The sequence below is a fragment of the Mus musculus genome, chromosome 6 (genome assembly GCF_000001635.26).
Source record: "Mus musculus strain C57BL/6J chromosome 6, GRCm38.p6 C57BL/6J".
In the NCBI taxonomy this organism is placed as follows: Eukaryota; Metazoa; Chordata; class Mammalia; order Rodentia; family Muridae; genus Mus; species Mus musculus.
Genome location: NC_000072.6, coordinates 112,806,895 through 112,824,291, shown reverse-complemented (window position 1 = coordinate 112,824,291; position 17,397 = coordinate 112,806,895). Strand labels below are relative to the sequence as shown.

Here is a 17,397-nt window from a genome sequence, read left to right as displayed (position 1 = left end):
TTCTTCTCTAACATCCACTTCCCCTTGTTCATCATCCACTGCCTTCCACCTTCTGTATCCTCCACTTTCCACCTTTCATCACCACCACATTCTTTTCTCTTCCATGGCAGGTTTCTTGAGGCTCTTTATGATGGCTACAGCTCCTTCTTCTCTTCTTAGCTTTCCTTATGGTTCTCATGGCTCCTACACACATACCCTGGAAACACCATAATCATCAAACTATTTACCAGGTTGTGAGTTTGTGTGTGTGTGTGTGTGTGTGTGTGTGTATGTGCATATATTTCATCTATGTGCCAATAGCACTTTTTCTGTATTAAGGATGATGGGTAGCTTTAAGAAGTGATATTTATATAGGAGTTTAGTTCTGTCTCCATCCACTTAGGTAGGTAGAATAGGTAGGTGGACTTTAAGGATGATATAGGAACTTATACTTTGCAAATTCATCCATCAGCCTTTAGCTCATGCATCTGAGAATTCTGGTGGGACATGGAAAGTCAGGGCATGTGTCATAGTCTCCAAAGGACAGAAAAGGGGCTTGAAGGGCAGACACAGTGGGGTTCTCAGGACCCACAATTGAAGGGTGAAATAGCTGGCCAGAGAGCCTTCGGTTGGCCCTTCTTTTGCTTGGTTCTGTATATACCACATGTCATGTCCATTTTCTTGCTAGTTAAACCAAGGCACAGAGGTCCGTATGGGAGGAGAGTGAGGCTGCCCAGGTGTTTCCTAGTGGGATAGGGGTTTTCATTTCAGGACTCGACTGAAGATGGGGATCAGGTGCCTGAAGAGGGTGTCAGGTGTGGGGGTTTATGCTCTCCAGATCCCAAGATCCCAGGACACTGGGTTTAGATCCACATGCCTCCTGGGTTCTGCAGGCTTGGATCTGGGTTTTGTTTGCTAAGCGGAATTTTCCAGCCCCCAGCCGGGAAGCTGGCAGAGCTAGCTTGCTGCTAATTTCATTTTCCTAACTCACCAGCTTGGCAAGGCTTGGCCTCTCCAGCTTCAGTCTCTTGGAACCTCATTCCCACCTTTCTTAGCCAAAGAAAGCGAGCAAGCTGTGACTCACCAGAAATGCTCACTGCTAGTTTCTAGCCATAAAGAAGAAAATATATACATCTGCGGTAGTTCTGCCCTTATGTCCTAGCTCAGCAGCTTCTGCCTGCCGGGGAGAGGCTTCGAGGCAAGATGAGAAAAGCAAGAGAGTTAGTGTGCCTGAGATGAGGGGAGGCTGGCTCGCTTCGTTTTAATGTCTTCTAAAATGGAGACTGCAGCAAGGAACAGTAGCAGAGTGAGCTAGAGATCAGCCCTGGGTGCCATTTTGAAGAAAGAACGTGTGGTCCCAGGAAAAGGAGAGCGGACGCACAGGTTCCTGGTACTCCACCCTCATCTGTCACCTGCACTCTTCATATTGATTTCTGCAGTCCCCATAATGCGGATGGTGCATGGGATGAGGTAGCAGGCCCCCCAGGACCCAGCTGCCCTGCGGATCCTCCAGCCTCACTATCCACCACGTTCACCCCTATGAATCTTGCTTCCTCTACTTCGCTTATCTTTACTGAGTCCCTTAAATGTATGTGCCCAACTCCTTGCCCCCCAGGAAGGCCACTCGTCTAGTACTTTTCCTTTGCCACCTCTAATTCTTCTTAGAAGCCTACCTTACCTTTCTCCTCATAGACACTTCAGTGAACCTCGAAGTCAGGTCTCAAGACTCCTGCTCTGAGCCCCTATGGCACGGCATGCCCCTTCATTCTAGCACTTTCTGACCATCTAGTTCTACACTCAACCGGGACATGTCCAGTGACTGTCTTCCCTCAGCACACTGTCAACTGTGTGGAGAACACACACGCTCAAAGGCTCTCTTGAGCCTGGCCCTACAGATTGCCCATCATAAAGGCGTTGCGCAGATGAGCCACTGAATAACAACGAGAAAGCTCTTTTCTTGTGTTTAGTGACATGGTTTGAATAGCTAGGCCACAAGCATAGGTGACCTTTACATGGTAACATCCAGAGGAGGTAGGCATAGGAGAGGACTCCTCCCAGGGCCAGGTGTCTTTTTGTTTCCCCTTGGTGACTCTTATTGGTGGCCCACTTAGGTGGTGGTGAGGGTCTGGTATCCTTCTGCAGCATGACTAGCTCCAACTCTAATCCTGGCTGTGGACAGCTCACCTGGTGTAGTCATTGCTTTTGGTTGCTGTGATTAAGCCATGATTAAAAGAGACTCAGGGAAGAAAAGGTTCATTTTGTTGGCTTAGGGTTCCAGAGGGGAGTCCATAATGACTGAGGCTTCTTCACTAGCTAGGATTCACCTCCCCAGATAGCACCTAACCAGGGACCAAGGGTCCAGATAGAGGAACCTACCGAGGACATTTCTCATTCAAGCCACTGTGCCCAGCATTGAGTTGGCCTGAGCGGGGCCCCACACATTTGTGTAGCCAAAGGACAGGGAGGAGATGGGAAGGCAGAGCTAGCTGTTTCCCATGCTTGGTGGAACTTCAGAGTGGGCATGCTGCTTAGAAGGCAGATAGGTTCACTCCCCCTGCCTGTCCCTTCCTTGTTCCTTGTCATGGGAGTGGGGAGAGTTGCCTCTCTGACTGCAGCCTTGTCAGACTCTGGGGGAGGGGGGAACTGTCTCCCTTCCCAGCCAAAATTCTAACCTTTTCTTCATTCCCAAAGGCTCTTTCTAGTTCCCTGGGTGCCTAGCCAGAAAACAGGTGCCATGCTGGATTTTTCCTCCTCTGCTCCCACCCTAAACCTGTCCAGTTTGCCTCCTAAATCCAGTCAATACCCAGGCCCTGAATCCCTCCACTTCTCCCTTGGCCCTGGATGCCACTCCCTGTCCTCTCAGGGTCCCACTATGGACAGTTCATACCTTTCCTTTTTTTTAACATTAGATCCTTCTATGGCTCCCTGATGACTTCAGGATGAAGCTTAGACTCTCTAATGATGCTTAAAGGTCTTTTGCTGTTGGTCTCTGCCTTATTCACCAGATTCACCAGGCACGATTTGTCACCCTGGGTCTCACACCAGAGTATCATGTAGGACCCCTCAGCTGCCTGTCAGCTAACCAACATGCCCTTTTCTTCTTTTGGCTGGCCCTTTGGTCATATTTCTCTACCCAGAAGGCTCTGCCTTGGGAATGTCCGCTCTAGCCTTTGATTACCCCCCCCCCAAGTCTAGAAAGTGCTTTCTGGATCTGGTATGGGGAGGCTCTGCAGCCTCTTTCCCATGCATACATTAATGAGGCTGCAGCAGCATCTCCTGTCTATGGTGTATTTTTCTTACTGAGTGGAAGGCTCAGACAGAGGCTCACAAGAGAATTTGAGCTTCTACACACACAGCACCTGGATGAGCTGGTGCATGTGAACATGTGCAAATGCGTGCACTCACATGTGAACACATATAAATGCATGTACCCACAAGTTAGCTGCTGCTGCTGCATCTCACCTCCTCTTCCTGCCCCTCCCCCTCCTCCCTCCTACACTCTTCCACAACCTGCTCTTGGGCTGTGCCACCTCCTGGCCCCACAGGTTCTGTTCTTTCTGCCTGTCTTCTGCCATTTCGTTCTGGCCAGGCAACCTAATTAAAGGCCATCATTAAAGTCAATCTTGCACTTCCGAGTTCTTTCATAATCACTCGCCTTTTTGCTTTCCTCTGAAACGTCCATAATTTTTACACATTTAATTCCCCAGATGCTGTTCAGTTCTTGCATCCCAGATTGAGCTAAGCCCCTGAAGCAATTTCAGTAACAGCTCAATTATGGCATCTCTCCTTTAATCCTTTCATTTCTATCACCACCCAGGAAGCAGTAGGAAGCGAGATGGGATGTCTTCTCTGCCCAAACCTGCTTCCTTCTCTGCAGTGCTCCATAGTCTGTGTCATTGGCTTCCTCCCAGTTGCCCGAAAGCCAAATCTCAGAGCCACCATTCTCTCTTACTCCCACTCCCCTTTCCAGCAGCTCTTCAGAATAAAACGATCCCTGCTGAGGAGTGTTTGTTTGGACCTCAGTGGTCCCAGTGCCACCACCCAGCATTCACCTTCTCCCTCTACTGGCCTAGGATTCCTTCATGAGTGGTGCTGCTGTCTGTTTATGTCCATACTTACCCACCTGCTCATCCATCTATCCACTCATCATCTGTATCTTCTATCCTTCCACCTACTCATCCATCCACCCACCCACCCCTCCATCCATGTATCTACTCCAGCCAGCCAGCCACCTACCTACATATCTACCCCACTCATCCGTCTATCCATCCATCTAACCATTATGTCCCTACACACCATCCAATTTCTCTCAGTGATTTTTTTTCCAAAACACACATTGGTTAAACTTGTAAATAACCTCTGTGACTTCCTATGTCCTGGAACAGGAATTCTCAACTCTGACTACATAGTAAAATGTCGAACATTTTAGAACACCAACATCAAGCTGCATCCTAGAGCACTGAATTCACTTTGCCCTGGTACTTTCATAAGTTCCTGAGGCTATTCTAGTGTGTAACATGGGCTCAAACCTCTGTGTCCTGGGTGGCAGGGTTCCAACTGCTTTGACCTGACACTCCACATCTGCTGCAATCAGGCCTCTAGCTTGTCTTTCCGGCCTTACTGTCAATGATCCTCTAGTAGCATTCTCAGAATTTGGGGCTTCCTGAGAGAATTTATTATTCTCTCTAACTCTCTGTCTGTCTGTCTGTCTGCCTGCCTGCCTGACTGACTGTCTGCCTGTTTTTTTTTCTGTTTCTGTCTCTCTTTCTCACTCTGTCTCTCTGTCTCTCTGTCTCTCTCTCTCTGTCTCTCTGTCTCTCTCTCTCTCTCTCTCTCTCTCTCTCTCTCTCTCTCTCGTGTATACACAAACACACACACACACACACACACACACACACACACACACACACACGTCTGATTGGAAACTCCATACTTGACCTTCAATGACCCAGTATAAGCGAGAACTTTTCTCAAGGGTCATCTTCTGCAGCATGTGTTCTGTGGTAACCAGCACCTTGCTGGGCCCTGAGGGCAGTGAGTACAATGGAAACATTGCCTGTGCTCTGAGAGCTCTCAGAAAGGTGAGGGTGGGACATGGAACTAAAAGCAGCATATATCAGGCAGCCTCCTGGAACTATAAGACATTCCAGGAGATAATTTATGAAGAGAAGAGTTATCTTTTGGCTCACAGTCTTGTAGGATTCAGTTTGTAAGTAGGCTTTCAGGTCTCCTGTGTGTGTGTATGTGTGTGTGTGTGTGTGTGTGTGTGTGTGTGTGTGTGTGTAGGGCACAGCATATCATGGTGTGAATCCGTGGCACAGCAGAGCTGATAGCCCCTTGCCTGGGAAGTGTAGAAGAGGAAGAATGGGGTCTCATGAGACTATGCTTTCAGTAAATTAAAGGCCCCCCAACTCTTATAGGTGATCCCATCTTCTGACAGCACCACTTTGGGAACCAAGTGTTTAATGCACGGCCTCATGGGAGACACTCAGATCCAAACTTTAACATAGAACTTCTCAAACATGCGTCAGAGTCCCCAAGAGGGCTTGTGAAGCAGGGGTGCCAGGCCAAACCCCAGGGTTTCTGACTAATGCTCCTGACAGTCTGTACTTCCACCAAGCTGCAGCACAACGCCAGGGTTGCGGGCCAGAGAGGACACTTGAAATCTGCCATGCTCAGACAAGGTCAGGGGACTGCTCTCTGAGAAGGAAATGTCATTTGAGCTATACTGAAGAAGTAGAGGAGGCAGTCAGGGAAGAAGGAGGTGCAAAGTATGGTCCAGGTAGCGAGAAGGGCATGTGTGCATGTCCCAGCAGGAAGAACCTGGCATGCAAACAGAAGAGACTGGCGTACAAGTGCATAGGAGGAGCGTGCCTGGGCTTCTTGCAACTCTAGCAGGATGGATGGAGTTACTCTAGAGACTGCTCTGGGTGTGTCTGCATCGTTGACCTACACAGCCCCCCTCTTCAATTCTTCTTTCTTTCCTTCAATCTATCTGTCTGTCTGTCTGTCTTTCTATCTAATCTATCTATCTATCTATCTATCTATCTATCTATCTATCTATCTATCTATTTGTTTATTTATTGTCTCAGCCTCTTGACAAGGAGCCCCTGGCCTGTTGATAAACACAGCTCATCCAGGAGCCGCTGTGGAGTTAATACACTGGGATCCTGGCTGGCACTGAATTTTAACAGATCTTTCCAGTGACCAGCAAAGGACAAATCTTTAGTATTCTATCTTCTTCATGTTTCCTCAGATAGTCAAATATCCTCCCTGACAATGTGTACTCCCATTATTCCCAGGTCAAGCTAGTGTTGCTGGTCTGACCACTGCCTCTATCTCTTCTTCCAAATGTTTGCTGCATAGATTTTCAGCCCGTTTGTTGATAGAAGGAAAAAGAATATCCATGAAGTTAAATGGGTTTCTTACCTTCTAAACTTCCAGGAGCTGGGGAGCTGGTGAGGGAGGAACATCCCAGAACCCCCTGGGGCAGTTCTTTACAACACCCCTGGGGGGCACCCTGGTGAGGAGGTGCAGTCACAGTGGGAGTTGCCTACCTCAGTAGCTTTGGCCACAGTGGCTGCAGGGGCAGAACAAGGCGGGGTTAGGGGCCTCTGGAGCTAGTGGAGGGCCTTAGCCTTTCCACACTAGAAAGTACACCAAGAAAAAGATTCAGTCTTGGAGAACACGAATTTCCCACCTAGGGTTAAGATGGTGTCATTGACTGCAGTTGAGTTTAGCCTTTTGCCTTTCTCCTTACAGAAGAGTGTATGTGCCTTCTCAGCCCTACAGAGGAATCTCTGAGAAGGTTGAGACAGAGGGATTCTCTGTTGTTTCATTAGCCTGGGAAGCAGCTACTGCATAGCTAAAGCTTCTCAGACTCCAGCTCACACTAGAGTGCCCGGGAGGCCTTCTTAAAACCCAGATCGCCAGGCCTAAGGCTGGAGAATGAGCTTCTGATCTGTTTCCAGGGGATCACAGTGTGACACCCCATTTTAGCATAATGTCCAGCCAGAGTCAGTCTGAGCATCTATCGGCCACTATAGGACAAAAGCTTATTTGTCCCATAGGTACCCGTGTCTTCCTTTGCTCCTTTTACCACGCCCAGAGCCCAAGCCCTTTTGGCCAACTCGCACAAGGTTGTCATTGTCACACTGGTTTCTAGGAGGTCAGGAGCTCTTTAGAGAAGGACAAAAGTGTCCAGAGCCCAGGGGACTCTCAGGGTTAGTGTAGACAGGTTAGAGGAGAGGAAATGTCTTTTTGTAATTTCCACTGCACAGACCTAGAGACCATAAAATAATCAGAGATATTCTTCCCAGAAAAGGGAAGGGTGCATGGCAGATGCCATCTTCAGAGAAAGCATAGGGCATAGACAGAGTCAGAGACCCAAGGCCAGCACGCTCTATAACTGTGGAATATCACCTTAATTCTCTGGCCTGTTTCCGCAGTTCTATTCCGTAGGTGTAGTAAGATTGACTTTGATAGTGACTATGAGACTCAAGAGTGAGTGACCAGGTGAACTGACATGAAGCCAACCTGAGCTGTCTTGGTTCCCACAGGAAGGATCAATACCTCCTCTCGCCCGTGAACTGTTGGTATCTGGTACTGCATCAGACTCGGCGGGAGAGCCGAGACCATGCCACCCTCAACGACATCTTCATGAACAATGTCATCGTCCGCCTCTCCCAGATCAGTGAAGATGTCATCAGACTCTTCAAAAAGGTGAGCTGCCCTATCTGCCCTGGGTCTCTTTCCCAGACCAGCCATGATAATAGTCTACTGTCATGGTGAGATGTTGCTTGGGCACAAGGGACCAGGATGGCTTGTGTTGAATAATACAGAGGGCAAGGGCTACACTGTGCTGTCCTGGCTCAGATGTGACCTCTGCATTTGCCTTTGAAAGACTGTGTGTACTCAGCCACCTTAGCACCCATAGCCACAGGAATAAAAACCTTTAGGTGCCTAGGTGTGCAGTATACGTGTATTATGTGCAATCTGGGAAAATGGAGGTAGATGAGAGCCCCAAAACGGAAACGAGCAGAAATTTTATCAGTCAATCACTTGGAGATTTTAAGAGATTATGTATACCTGTACAAATTCATTTCCTTGCATGTTTATAATTTGTGTACTTTCTAGAATGCATACACATTTCCCCCTGTGTAAGATCATACCACATATTTGACATTGCTGCCTACTTATGTCACCTACCAGGCTTATATAATGCTCTCTGTCAAAATTTTCCCACGCTGAAAACGTTCACTTGTGTTTTGAAAGATTGCATAGCCATTATTCTGCTGTTACAAAAAGCTCCGCTGTGCGCTTTTTCCCATATCCCTAGTCACTTAGGATTGGTTTCCACAATGAGAATGATAGGAATGCTGATTTACATTTTTGAAGACTTCGGTGGAACACCGCATTGCTAAAAAAAAAAAAAAAAAAAAAAAAAGGTTTTACCCAGGGAACTATGCAGGAGCCAAGGGTAAAGAGAACGGTCCCTTTTTATGTCCCCTGAAGCCTTTGTCCGGAGCTTCTGACACAATGTCTGGCACAATGGAGCCTCTGTGTAAATGTGTGAAGAACTGGATTTTCTGTAAAATGGGTGTGTCATGTTGCCTTGTCCTCTCAGTCTGTTGAGTGAGGCTGAAACCAGGTGCTCCTTGGGGCCCACATGAAGTTCAAACATGCTCTCCTGTGTGGAAGGACCTCAGTAGGAAGGTAGATTCCTAAACGTTTAAGAAAGAAAACAAACTTGGTAGCATCCTTTAAAAACCCTGCATGTCCTGTGTATCTTCAGCTTGTAACTTAAGCCTGTGCCCTGATTTCCAACTTGTGTGAAATGCTCACTGGCTGTCTCAGCTGGTGTTAGATGGGATAAGTCTTTCTCCTGTGACCTATGCATCCTTAAGCTTATGACTTAAGTTGCCTGTGCCTCAGTTTCTCACTTGTAAAATGACTTGGAAACACCCTGGAGGGTTTTGGCAGTACAGGCTGCTCTGGCCTTGCTCAGAGCTGGCTGTGAACCCAGGCCAGCAGCGATTGTAACACATTGTAGCTCAGTTCGTCTTCCCAGGTACCATTTTAGTGATCTGGTGGCCCAGCATTGCTGGACACATGAGGGGACAAGCTGCTGACTTGCGGGACAATTGCCTCTCTAAGGTCTGATCGTCCGTCTTGAGGATGATACCCACAGAACTGTAGCCGCTGGCTCGTGTCCTCCCAATGCACAATATGCTACGCATCTCCACTTGATGCTGTGTTTAGGAAATGTGGTCTGAGTTTAATATTTGCATAAGCAAACATAATTAGAAAGGTAAATACAGTGTCAAGAAAAAAAATCCCACAGTGCTTCACAGAGGCCAGCTGAAAAGCGTTAGCTGTCTGCTGCTTTGGAGTCCTAATCCCAGTCTGGTCCCCGCCTGCTGCTGCTGCTGTCAGAGCCTTTTCCTGGGTGGGGATGACTTAGAGAGAAAGGGTCGTCAAGGCCTTTAGGAAATGAAGGCTCTTTTTTCCTGAGTTGAGCCGGGGGACAAGTGAGATAGATCTTTGCAGTTCTCATTTAGTCTGACAGCAGCCTGACTTGTGATGGAGGTTAACAGGGTGGAAAATAATGAAAAATGTCCACAGCTGAGCTCCTGGCTGCCTTGTTACCAGGCCTGTCCTGTAGAACAAAGGAAGTGACCTGGCCTCTGTGGGCTGGGAGAGTGTCAGGGACAAGTGTGCCTGGCTGATTTAGCCCACCAAGGCCCCATTGTTTTGACCACATTATATATAACTTAGAACTAAGCCCTGTGCTCCTTATAAAGGGAGAGTTCCTGTACTTACCTCAACCACTTCTGGACTAAGTTTTGGACAAATGGTGGGAAGATGCATTCCATTTTATGTAGGTAGGCCAAAGTCTTGAGCCATTTCAAGGAAAGGCCAAATGTGGCTTTAACCCATTATCATTAGTGTGACAGAACTTTTAGAGTCTGTCTCTGCACTGTCTCACTGACCACTCTAGTCAGTTTCTTTAAGTCTCAGTTTTCTCATCTGGAAAGTGGGTCTGGTACAATGACTACAGAGGGGACCACTTGAAAGAGCCGAGGCAGGTCAAATGCCAATGTAAGATATGATGCTGAGACCCCACTCAAGAATGGAAGCCTGTTAGTGGTTCCTAATATGGTGGCATGCGACTACTCAGGGGCCCTAGTGCTTGGTGGGGGTTTCCTGCTGAGGCAGAAGAGGGAATTAGATTCTCTGGAATGGGTTTAACAGACAGTTGTGAGCATTCATGTGGGTTCTGGGAACTGAACCTGTATCCTCTGCAAGAGATGAAAGTGCTCTTAAGCACTGAGCCATTCCCTAGCCTTGGGGACTCCTGCCTAAGAAATGGCAGCACTTCAAATTCCAGAAACCCATGTCACCTTCTGGTGCAGATCTGTCATCTAGCAGCTCCGGAGGCTGAGCCATCATGAGTTCAAGTACAAGGCCAGCTCCTGCCACAGAGTGAATACAAGGCTAACCCAGTCAACTTAGTGAGACCCTGTCTCAAAAACCGAAAGGAGTGTACGTGGCTCATCAGACTAAACATGTTCCAAAGAGATACTTGTGTCTGTCAATCTATCAAACCAATAAACAATGAGCCCCACAGAGACAGGGACTTCTCCAGGAATCTCATGTCAGCAGAAGGGAAAGGTGTGTGTGTGTGTGTGTGTGTGTGCGCGTGCGCGCGCATGTATGCACACAAGCACGTTTGGCTCTCTGCACATTTGTCTTCCTGAAAGAGATTTCATCACAATTTCATAACAAGTTGAATCCCAGACAAAGATGGGTCAGTGGTGTGACTACACCTTAACTAGGACAGCATAGCCTGGGCTCTCTGTTTAAATTTCCATCTCACTTCAGGGACCCCAGGGTTCTTCTGGATCTCTTTGTCCCTCTTCTCAAAGTGGCCCTCTTCTCAAAGCATTGAATAAATCTCTTTCTGCTTCCCACTTTTTTTTTTTTTTTTTTTTCGAGACAGGGTTTCTCTGTGTAGCCCTGGCTGTCCTGGAACTCACTTTGTAGACCAGGCTGGCCTCGAACTCAGAAATCCGCCTGCCTCTGCCTCCCTAGTGCTGGGATTAAAGGCGTGCGCCATCACTGCCCGGCTTCTGCTTTCCACTGTTAATTTGGATCTTTTTATTGCTTTGTTGATGGCAGGTTGCTGGGCCTGACAGCACAGATTGTGACTCCCATACCACTCCTACCTCAGTTCAGTATCAGAAGGGCTTGGGAGGTGGCCCAGAGACTGAACTCTTACTAGCATACATAACTAGCGCTGTGCTCAGTCCCCAGCACCAGGGAAAGTCATTTGGAAGTTCATGGTGGTGGGCTGGCTTTACGAGCAGGGATCTGGCTCAGTCAAAGCCAAGTGGGACTGAAGGAGATCCTAGAGGCAATCTGAAATGATCAGGACCATGGCTGTGGACAATAGAAATACGATTCACCCTGCTTCAAGGTGGGAGAAAGGGGGGTTTTCAGCATTTCCAGGATGACCTTGGCTTTACGCGCGGGGGGCTTTTGGGACACAAAGATTATTATCAGAAAATAGTCTCTTTGTTTTTACTGTGTGACTCTGGTATCTGTTTCCCATTTTTCCAGAAGATTGACACTTTTTTGTTGTTGTTAGGTTGTCCCATTCTCATGACCAGGGGGCTCCCAGCAGCTCCAGGCTTACATATCTTGTCTATTTTAAGTCCGTTTATCTAGCATTAGATCTTCTAAGGGCTGATTGGCCCAGCACAGTCATGTGATGATCAGTGACCTCGTGTCTGTGGTCAAGAAGCTACCTTCCTTGACTAAGTGTAGGTAGATGCTTACCTCTGGAGCAAGAGGTGCTCAGTTCCGCTGATCCACAGAGCTGAGGATAGGTGAGGGTGGCTCCCCAAGAAAAGTTCGGGTGTCCTTATGAGAAACAAGAGATAATAGATGACCACTGGCCTCTCTATTCCACTCCTTCTATCATACTTAACTAGATGTCCCTCAACAAAGGATGCATCTTACCTCTCAGGATTGCTCAGTCTGTCTGGGGACAGCTGTGATCAATAGACAGTCCTTCGATGCAGAAATGCAATATTACAAGTTTTGTTCTGGCGGCACCCTTGAGGGCTACAAATATCCAATAAATGCAGAAACCTGTTCATTGCTTGGGGGCAGAAATCAAAAGAATCCAGCCAGGTCTTTGCTTCTTAGAAACAAATATTTCTGTTCGCTTGAATCTTCTCTATGGTTTGCTTGTGCTCTCCCCTGAGGCTTCTCACTATGGGCTGTGTTGAGTTCCTCTGACCTGTCAGGAGAAAGGACTGACCAGCCTGGAGTGGAGCGGGCTGTCTCAACACTTCAACTCACTGATCATGCCTCACCTGAAACCTCTAGATTTTTTTTTTGCATCAATTTTTTTGAATCTGGCCTGTATTCTGTGCCTCTTCACCCCTCACACACATTTGTTCCCTTTAAACTTCATCTAATTAGATTCTGGCCAAATGACTTAAGGGACTTTTCAGACAGTGAGAAGGTAGCTTTTTTCAGAAGGCATACACTCCTCCTCTGTTGGAAAGGCTCATATCATAACTTTTTCATGTCGTCTTTGCCTGTGTTACCTTCTTGGGTGATTTGAATGATGTCTCCTATAAGTCTTGAGCCCCGGTCCCCATGGCTGCTGTTTGGAAAGGATTAGGAAGCATGGCCTTACTGAAGGAGGTGTGTGACTGGGTCCAGGCTTGGTGGTTTCGAAAGGCTCCTTCTCTTTGTCTCCTTCTGTGGTTCAAGATGTGATTTCTCAGCTGTTTCTGCCTCTATGCCCTCACTCCACCATAGCAGACTCTAATCTGCTGGAACCATAAGCCCAATTAAATACTTTTTTATCCCATAAGTTGTTTGGTCATGGTGGTTTATCATACCAATAGAAAAGTAGCCTATATACCTTCTCATGACAATTGATTGGCTCTGTGTTTGAGTCTTTTCCTTTAGGATGTAGAAAGTGGGGCTGAGATTTGAGAATGAGTTAAACATGAGGGTGACTGGCAGGCGTGGGGGCGGGAGGTTGGTGTTGAAGGGTAAATGTGAGTCTCCCAATTGGGAAAGGGAGTTGGAATCTCGGACAGAATAGATCATGGCGGAGGTCAGAGATAGCATCAGGACTGAGGTTACAAACAGTAGTCTAAGCCAAATTCAGCTCTTAATTAAGCATAATCTGTTTGGCTCGCATTACATTAAGACAGTGGTACTCAGCCTTTGTAATGCTGTGACCCTTTAATACAGTTCCTCATATTGTGCTGACCCTCCAATCATAAAATTATTTTTGTTGCTACTTCATAACTTCTACTGTTATGCTACTTCATAATTGCTACTGTTATGAATCATAATGTGTACATCTGTGTTTTCTGGTGGTCTCCCCAAATGGGTCTCAACTCACAGGTTAGAAACCACTGCATTTTAAAACTTGGAGATTTCAAGCTGGGTAGGTTGGCAGGCACACACATATAATCGCAGCACTTGGGAGATGGAGGCAAGAAAATCAGGAGTTCAAGGCCAGCCTCAGCTATACACAGTGAGCTTTAGACAAGCCAGAGCTACTTGAGACCCTGTCTCACAAAGTCCAAACCCAAACCAAACAAAACAGTGTTTTTCACTGCCCAGCCTCCCGAATGGTGTCTAATATGCTGTGTTGACTCCTTTGTTTTATCATCCTGGCCGTTCCTGCCTTTGAGTTTGAGGTCTTACCCTTAAACATAGCCTGCCAGTGAGTGTCATAGTCTAGCCTGCGTTAGAGTCCCCTGAAGGTGTGCTAGGTACACTGCTGGGCTCCACCATCACAGTTGTGGATTTAGTAGGTCGGGGGATCTGCATTTCTAACCAGTTCTCAGCCAACTGTGGAAACACGCCAGGGAAGGACTTCCAGTGCAGCCTCCTTGTTAAACAGAAACTGAGGCCCATGTCTGCTAAGGGCATATTCTTTTCCCAAACTTAGGTATTTGACCCAGCTCTGAGTCTACCCCTTCATGGTACAGCAGCTGGGAGAGGGTCACTGTGTGTCACACTCTTTCCTTCTACCCCTGTCTGTTGCTGAGACTAGGTATTGAAGCCCATCCCATCCGCAGCCTCAATCTGTTTTCTTCAGTTTCCTTAACAATAGCCGTCCATTATTCTGCACTCCGATGCCTGTAGAATTTAATTACGTGCCCTGGCCGTGATGTGAATTTGATTGTTGGAAGCTGCAGCATTCTGGAAGAAGCACTAATGAGGAGAGACTCTTAGCAGAGCCGAGAGGGCGTTTGGGGGGCCAGTGTTTGAAAGCAGCCATTCACTGTGTGGCAACAAGGACTTGCTCTTGAGTGAGTTTTCTCGTCCCCGCCTCGAAGATGTCCATCGAATTTCATAAATAAATCAAGGCTTTTGTGTCCGATAATTGCTTTGCTTTGTAACAGAGATCAAAAGCAGCCATGGCCTTGGATTCAAAGCCAAGTTTATTTTTCATTTTTTTCTCCCTTGCAGGAGAGAGTGAGGGTTTGCAAGCTGGAGGGTCCAGCAGTGAGGTCTGCACTGGGGCGGGGAGAACAAAGAGATGAGAGACCTCAGCCTGCCTCCTGTGTCTCCTAGGGAGACAGCCTGTGAGGCAGGCCTCAGCAGGCTTTTCCAATCGTTCAGTACTCATAGACTAGTGCTATTATGACAGCAGATAAGGAATTGTAGCAAAGAAAGGATTAATGAGTGCTTAGTCTATACAAGACCCTAAGCGGTCTATGTGCTCTGAATTCTTTACATCTGTCCGATAGGAACATAGTGTCATCACCCCATTTTACAGAATAGGAAATTCAACAAGGTGGAAGCTTCAGTTTTATATCCAACTCAGAGATAGGTGATGAACAAGACTGGAAATAGTCCAAACACAATGGCCTCTCTTGGGGAGCTCCCAGAGTAGTATAGAAGTTACAGTAGATACAAAGAAATGGTTCGTTTGGATGCAGGGGTGAGGGGCGATCATCCCGACCCAAGTTCTCTCAGAGGGAGGTTCAAGAAGATGTGATATTGGGGATTCAGTGCTGCAGTAAAACTGGTTAACATTCATCACTGCTTGGCTTCTGCAGGAAGCTGGCTCTCAGACAGGCACAGAGCAGAATAGGTTGGGTCCTCACCTGGAGAAAGGTATGGGGAGCAGGGCGTTCAGGGACAAAGTGTGTGGCAGTTATAGGGAAGCTGAGACCCCTGCCTTGTGCTTAGAGGTTGGGCCCTTCCACCCTTCTACTGACTATTCATTGCTTGGTGCTTGTCTCTAGAAGTGTGGGCTGGGGAGGCAGGGGTGCCTGCTTAGACAGATGGCTCCTTCAGCCGCGGATAGCATTTCCTAGGAGGATGTTCTTAGTCCTGAAGGGGAGCTTGAGCGTTACATGGCCTTGGCAAATCCACGGAGCTTTGGGAAAATGAGAGAAGCAGAGATCAGAGGGAGAGGCAGAGCAGTACCACAGCTGAGCCCCGTCTCCGTCTCTTTCAGCCACGTGGGCGAAGCTTGATGCCTTCCACTCTGCTTTCTCATTTTCAAAGTGGAGCTAATGGACATCTCCTTCCCATGGCTGGTACAAGGTTAAGAGATGAGATGAAATGCCCACCTAGTACACAGGGAGCAGTCAACGCACGCTAGTGATTCCTAGGATTCTTTGTTGGCCTTTGAGAAGGAATGACGTGAGGGAAGATTGGGGACAGGATGCTAGGAAGGTTTTCTTCAGGGGGCACAGGTTAAACAAATCCTCGGAAGACACTCACAAGGCTTTGTCTTCTTTTTTATTTTTTATAACCTCATCTTTCTTCCTTCCTTCCTTCCTTCCTTCCTTCCTTCCTTCCTTCCTTTACCTTATGACTTTGACTAGGACCTCTAGCCTGTACAACATAGAGGAAAGAGGTACCCTTGACTTCTAACTTCTTACCATTTAAGAAAAAAAATGAAGAAATTGGGACCACTAAAGACCCCCTCAGCCCGATGAAGACGGTTCACCAGCCCCGCTAGCAAATCCTGCTTCCTGCTTCATGGCTGCTCATAAGATTAATATGCACACGTTAAGAATGTTCCTGTGTGCCAAGCTGATTCAGTTAGGAAGTGTCATTAAGATGCATACGTGAGGAGAGAGGAGTGAGTGCAGATTAATGTCCTTGAAGCACAAATTAGCCACATCCCGGGAGTGTTGGTAATGGTCTGTCATTGCCGTTCAGATATACATATTTCATAGTTCACATTGTAATTCCTTCATTTCTCATAATAATCAAATTCATGGGTTTCTCCCTCTTGTTCAAAATATTTCTGTTTTGCTTTTGAGGCAGGGTCTCATCATGTATCCCTGGCTGGCCTGGAGCTTGCAACACAGAGTGGGTCAGCCTTGAACTCACAGAAATCTGCTTGCCTCTGCCTCCCAAGGCTGGGATTAAAGGTATAAACTACCATGCCTAGCCATTTCAAATATTTTTAATAGCTTTTTATTATTTTAAATTTCTAACTTTGTTGTGGTTTGGGCTGGTGATATCTATATCTATATCTATCATCTATCATCTAGATATATATCCAACAACAAACCCTACAACAACAAACAAATTAATAGATTGATAGACAAAATACTTTTGAGATAAGGAGAAGATATTTGGTCTTCACAGAATTAATAAAATTTTAATACCCAGAAAATAAAATCAACTTTTACAAATCCAGAAGGAAGGAGTAAGAACCAGCCCAATAGGAACATGGGTAAGAGATACATCTGCCCAATAGGAACATGGGTAAGAGATACAACTGCCCAATAGGAACATGGGTAAGAGATACAACTGCCCAATAGGAACATGGGTAAGATACAACTGCCCAATAGGAACATGGGTAAGAGATATAACTGCCCAATAGGAACATGGGTAAGAGATACAACTGCTCAGGTCACAAACAGTGTAACCGCAGTACTAACAATTGAGAAAGGTTACTCATACTGATAATCAGAAGATGCTTGGAACACAACTTGATGCCAGGTGGATTGACAAAGTCCCTGGAGGAGACTAGTTTATAGCATGTCAGGGATTGTCATAAGAATACAAATTGTCCAGTATCCTTGGAGGAAGTAAATGGTCTAGTATTAATAGAAGAAGAATTACAGACTACAACCTAGCAATTCCACTTTTAAGAATAACCTGAAGATGTCCTAAGCCATTTGCACACATACTCCTTTTTATGTTTTTTTTTAATAAACAGTTTAATATTTGGCACACAGTTGTAGGCAACAGTTTGTTGCTTCAGGGAATTCAAGGCAGGAACCCCTAGCCACATTACAGCCAAGAACAGAGAGAAGATGGAGGATCCCTGCTGCCAGCTTATCTATCCTGGTTTGACTTCTTTTGCTCTTACATAGTTCAGGTCCCTCCTAGGGAATGTGC

The 17,397-nt window shown here is 46.8% G+C and overlaps 1 protein-coding gene across 6 annotated transcripts in view, besides 1 other annotated feature; it reads left to right on the top strand.

The window, feature by feature from the left end:
* Positions 1 to 17,397, top strand: part of Srgap3 (SLIT-ROBO Rho GTPase activating protein 3) — a 229,535-nt gene that overhangs the window by 123,214 nt on the left and 88,924 nt on the right. For all 6 annotated transcript variants that reach the window (XM_006506145.2, XM_030255398.1, XM_006506146.2 and 3 more), the window contains exon 3: positions 7,539 to 7,701. In XM_006506145.2, the coding sequence (XP_006506208.1) occupies positions 7,539 to 7,701 (163 nt within the window). The remainder of the gene's footprint in view (positions 1 to 7,538; positions 7,702 to 17,397) is intronic.
* Positions 11,292 to 15,764: an enhancer, noted in NCBI's record as "VISTA enhancer mm1480". NCBI's record gives its function as "enhancer in: midbrain (mesencephalon)[4/5] | forebrain[5/5]" and the evidence as "EXISTENCE:transgenic organism evidence [ECO:0001131][PMID:17130149]".